The sequence below is a fragment of the Eimeria acervulina genome, genomic scaffold, assembly GCF_000499425.1.
Source record: "Eimeria acervulina Houghton genomic scaffold, Eah_scaff1237, whole genome shotgun sequence".
NCBI lineage: Eukaryota > Apicomplexa > Conoidasida > Eucoccidiorida > Eimeriidae > Eimeria > Eimeria acervulina.
The window spans coordinates 1-5,241 of NW_013549339.1; the positions used below are offsets into that span (position 1 = coordinate 1).

General features: G+C 50.6%; 1 protein-coding gene across 1 annotated transcript; it reads right to left on the minus strand.

Moving 5' to 3' along the window:
* Positions 1-13: 13 nt before the first annotated feature.
* EAH_00057410 (hypothetical protein, conserved) lies at positions 14-3,610 on the minus strand (the record flags this gene model as incomplete). The annotated part of the gene is made up of 9 exons (XM_013393737.1): positions 14-71; positions 208-213; positions 460-787; positions 909-990; positions 1,522-1,580; positions 2,010-2,114; positions 2,641-2,697; positions 2,900-2,972; positions 3,215-3,610. Coding segments are annotated over 9 exons (1,164 nt in total), but the record flags the coding sequence as incomplete, so codon positions are not given.
* Positions 3,611-5,241: the final 1,631 nt, after the last annotated feature.

Genomic DNA, 5,241 nt, shown 5'->3' on the forward strand with positions numbered 1-5,241 from the left:
TGATTGTCCGGACCCTACAGAAACGCCCATCCCACACGCACTTGTTCCAGAACGTCCCTGCTGATCGCCCCCTGCAGCATTCACACAGATAGTCGCAGCACAAAGTAGTTGACTTTGGAGTGGCGCATCACGCACTCCATTGAGTGCCGTTATCTATAAACACACGTTCCACTCTGCACGCACCTGTTCGAAGGGCCTGGCCCTCACCGCCACCTGCAGCAAGAAAAAAGAGCATCGTAGCAAAACGCAGTTCAAGGAAACATAGGTGATCATGCTATTGCTTGATTGTCCGGACCCTACAGTTATGCCCATCCCACATACACCTGCTCCAGAACGTCCCCGCGTTCTTATAACAGCCTAGATTTTTACACACTACTTCGTTCCTATAACGTATCTCTTCAAAGTACACGAGCCCCTGACAGCGGCAGTTTGGCGGGCACGCTCTACCGAATGGCTCACCGTTGGAATGCCATGATTTCATGCCAGTAACATCCTTGTAAGGGTGGCCCGTCAGACGCTTTCTCTTCCCCACAGCAAACATCAATACAGTCAGGAGTGGCACGAGATACAAAGCTGATGTTAGTGCAAACTTTGGTAGCTCCGTCTGATTGTGCAGGCTTGCGAGCAAAGGGCACCAATGCCACAAAGTTAGGGTTTGCTCCTTCATAATGCGTCCGTTCCAATCGATGAAGGCGTACCTCGCGAGAAGTTGCACAGCGCACTTTTATTGTCACAACACCCATCTCGAAGCCGTGTGGTCGGCACCTCTCCGCTGCCACTGCAACCTCTGAACCATCAATCACCCAAAACAGGTACAGCGAAGTGCTTAGAACGCACGAAAACCCGTAATCCCGTGGACCAACTTGCAACGGTGGTGCAAGAACGGGTAGCCAATAAGCTCGCCAGACCTCTTCTTTGGCCGGTGTCTGTGGACTCCATAATAACGGTCTCGACTCGATCCCACTCTTCCTCGAGTTTATCAGCAGTTTCCTGTCCAAAATTGGGCGCAGCATACTTGATTTCCTAGCTCACATGGGAAGCTATTTGGAAATTGCACTTGCAACTGCGTTGAAGTATCTTAGATGCTGTATTTCTAATAAGCCTTGGCTGGCAACTGTCACTGTGGGGAAGTGCAAAACCAGTAGTCGCCGGTGCCATTCTCTTCGAGACGAACACTGCGTAGTGGTGTCTTGGAGGGATGACCCTGAGACAATGAAACCAACCAAACCCAAAACACCGCAATCATAATCTGGGTTGGGGTTCTTGATCCCAAGCATATTTTGTATAGCATTGATTGGCGAGAAACCTTGAGAGGGGAACTCTCAACGTTAAAGCATGCATCCATCCCGAACTTGGGGGCGTGGAACAGTGTCACGGCTCAAGTTTCACGAGCCCTCCCAGCGCAGCCAAAATCGGTCGATTCAAATCGCTACACTGCCATATTGTGTACCGCTACCAGGGCATCCCACGAAAAGGCAGGCAGCCCATTCTAGTGTGTAAGGCATGCAAATAGGAACTCACAATTTCACAGTATTTCAGCTTAAATAACATCGGGCCCATCAGCAACCTGCCCTTTTTCCCTACAAGCGCAACCCATGTAGCAGAACGGAGCTTGTAACATTTTTCTTTCGAAGAGCTGCCAACACACTGAACTGTAGAATCTTTGCGCAAGTTGGCAGGTTTCTGAGCTGGTCCTGTCAGGGGCCATGCCCTCAGTGCCTATGATGGATAGCCACGCAGCCGTGCGCATTCTCGCTCAGCCTGCATTCTCCATTACGCTCCACCCTCCGTAAAACGCTTCCACTGTGCCAATGCATTGTTTCTAGTTACTTTCAGTATGCTTCAAAAGGTCAATAGCCCACTCAAGGACAACCCAAGGAAAAACTTCGCGCTGAAAACAGAAGCGGAGTGAGAAGGCGCAAAGAAGGCACGAGGAAACGGTAGCAATAACAAGCGAGCATCTTCTTGTAAGCTCTATACCACTTCGTCTGCCCTTACCGCTTACGCACTGTTGGCGTGTGACGCATGCCGTACCTCTCTGCCCTTCGCAAAGCGGACGCTGACCTGAATCCAATGCTCTTTCCCCGTGGGAGTCAGAGCACGTCTCTTTATAGCTGTACATTGCAAAACAAAGGCGGAAGCAAGCAAGGAGCAACTGTTCACTGGGTGTCTGCACACTTATCCAAGTGAAATCGAAGGCGGGTGACTCATGTCCTGTGAACTGTCTCGTTGGAGAAGTCGAAGAGTTCAGGGTGAATCCAATGCTCACTCAGCTGCTGGCCTTGCTGCAGAGTTGCAAGCGACCTGGCCAAATCGTCGGTCATCATGCCAGTAGCTTCAATAAGCCCCTGAGAAAATCCATCCTCTTAGCGCTGGGATAAGAAGTACACTGTGCGACAAGAAGTGCGCATTAATATCTGGCAACGCCTAACCATAGCTTTGGGGAGCTGCTTTTAGCTTTGGGGAGCTGCTTTCCATGCGACTGAAATATCTTCTCTGCTCACAGTAATGACGTAGTCCATTTCCTGTAGCTCAGCGCACATACAAAGGTGCGCAAGAGAAATATAGGGCAACAGCTTCGAGGAACACAAGGCGGCGGCTCATGCAAGCTCTGGTCATGATGACATTTTCCCCACTTACAGGCCCAGGCAATCTGCTCGACTTGTCGACTTCCGCCCGCACCGTCAAATTTCCAATCTTACAAAGCAGAAGACAAGCTAAAACAGGCGCGCAAGCAAGACGAATTAAATTAATACATTTCCACGAGGCCAAAGCAGTCACCTTTCTTCCCGACCCCAATTCGTAGGTCTAGAGGAACCTGTTGTTTGTTCAGTTGTGTCCAACGTAGCAGTAGTTTCTCTACCTGCAACCAACTACTCCGGTTACTGAATCTGCTTACTTTTGCTTGTATCCACCCAGTGCTTGACTCTGGCGACTATGCGCCTCGCAGCCTCTTTTGCTTGCTCGGGAACCTATCAAAGCCGCATCTTAATAACACAGTTCACTTGAAGTCCCTAAACTGAAACTTGTTCCGGCAATACGGCACCTGACGGTGGAGATAACTAAAGAGAATTTTGCATCTGGAAACAATGGGATATCTCAGCATGGCACGCATTCAAGAGCAAAGATACACCACTGACGCCTGTTGGCTTCTTCAAATCAGAGTGCTGAACACAGATCCACCCGCCCCACTAGCTGCTGCCGGAATGTTTACCTCCTCCTGACATATCTGAAGATCTGGGTGGTCGCCCGAAGCCACTGCCAGCCGCCGAAAAGTTGCACTTGAGTGCGGCGCCTGCAAAGCAGTCGAACACTGCTGAACCAAGAACACTATCGCTAATAAGGACACCGTTGCTGCAAGCGCAGCCCACAATACGCGCGCGCGCCTGCCACTGGATAATTCTTTGCCTTGTTTGGTTCCCTTTCCAAGAATTCTGGGGTTTTGCTTCTCTTCATCGCCGTCTAGCATAAACTGGGCACTCGATGGCAGCATGAAGCGGCCGTCTCCCAAGTTTCCATATCCACTTGATTCGTTTGGCAGGTCAGGTTGGAGATTCACGAAGCGACTCTGTGTTACCGTCAGAGTCGAGCCTTTCTTCACAATTTCCATCTTCAGGGGCTTCAACGGCTGCAATGATTTCGGGCCCCAGTGCGTAGCCGTACATGCCCCTTATCCCAAAGCAGCCTGCGTGCCTTGTTCAGCTTTTCGAGGATCGCGGAGAACAGCAGTCAAAGGCGAGCAATCAAATGTATCCTGGCCCAGACGAGCTTACGAGGCTCTGTGGTTTCGCAAAGCCAAACCTAGGAAGGTGAGATGAGAAGAATAGGTGCCTATGCAGCTAATATTTTTACCCGCATAAATGCCTGTTGGCCAATTCTTGTTGGAGATGCGAGCTTGCTCTAAGCTGACAGGTAGTCAGCTGAAATTTCTATTCGCAGCCCGCCCTACTTTATTCGTCCTCGCGGAGATGCTAGAGAACTGCGCTGTCCAGCCCCGTTGTTTTACAAGCAATCAGATGAAAAGAAGGAAGGCTAAAAATGCGGAAGCAACTGAGAGGGACCCGAAAGTCGTTGGAGCACTGCGCAAGGGCAGCGTGCATCCCGAACAAGAGAGTCTCCCTAGTAACGGCAGGGAAATAATACGGACTCCAGGAATAACTACCGCGGAAACCCCATCAAAACTGAAGCAGCCACATTCTTCGTCCAGTACAGGGGGAATAATACTGCAAGATTTGCTTGCTTAGAGGGCGAATAATATCCTGTGGCCCCCGCGGTGTGGGCCCCGGCACGATGGTCTCTATGCAGCCGCCTATGCAGCCGAGCAACCTCGAGTATATTGGTTGTGGATAGCCTCCTCAAGCTCACTTGCAAAATTAACAGGACTGGATCCATATCTTGTCTGCACGAAAATCTGAGACACCGACTGAGGCAAATCTACAGTACGGAAGGTGTAACTTTCGTACCGGTGGCACCATTACTCCTCACCGTTGTGGGTGATTTCAACGGCCTGGTTTCAGTTTGAATGAAGCCGCCCTTCAAAATGTATTATTTTTTTCAGAGAAAACCTTCGTTTTCCATACGTAGCCAGGATGCTATCGTTGCTCTAGGGTACGCTTGCTGTTTCTCATTGCAGCGTAGTGTTATGCACCATGCTCCGTGTACAATGGTCTGTCTGAAGTCGGCACGTGTATCTCTACTTGCGTGCACGCTGGCTAAGGAGGGCCAGGTTGTTTTTTAACAACTGCATACAGTGATAGCGCATGCAACGAAGCGGGCTTGCCTGTGCCTGCGCGGTGCTGTTACGAGAGGCTTCGGTCCTAGCCGAGGACCGTTGAGAACTGCAGTGGAGCTAAAAGAGTTAAAAGTAGGGATTCCTAAGGGTCAGGCAACCTTCCTCCAGTCCCCAGCCGTCCTGGGAGAATGGGACTGCGGGGGAGGGCCTGGCACGACTCTCCTTATTGCAACTAGTGATCTGCGGCCAGCTTGCATGCAAGCATAACCAAACCACATTTGCTGCATGCGCTAACAGTGTATCCAATTGGTGTAGATTGCATTGGCCCTTAATAGGCAGCCTGCATGCAACTAAAACTAATATCAACTTCGGACAAACTATGCCAGATCTGCCAATCCGTATCCCTTCTGCAGCGCACGCCCCCGTGTGCTTGGGCGGCCCAATCAGATATACATGAATCCCAAGGGAGGGCTCACGCCGCACTTTCTGCTGGTGAATATCATGCTACT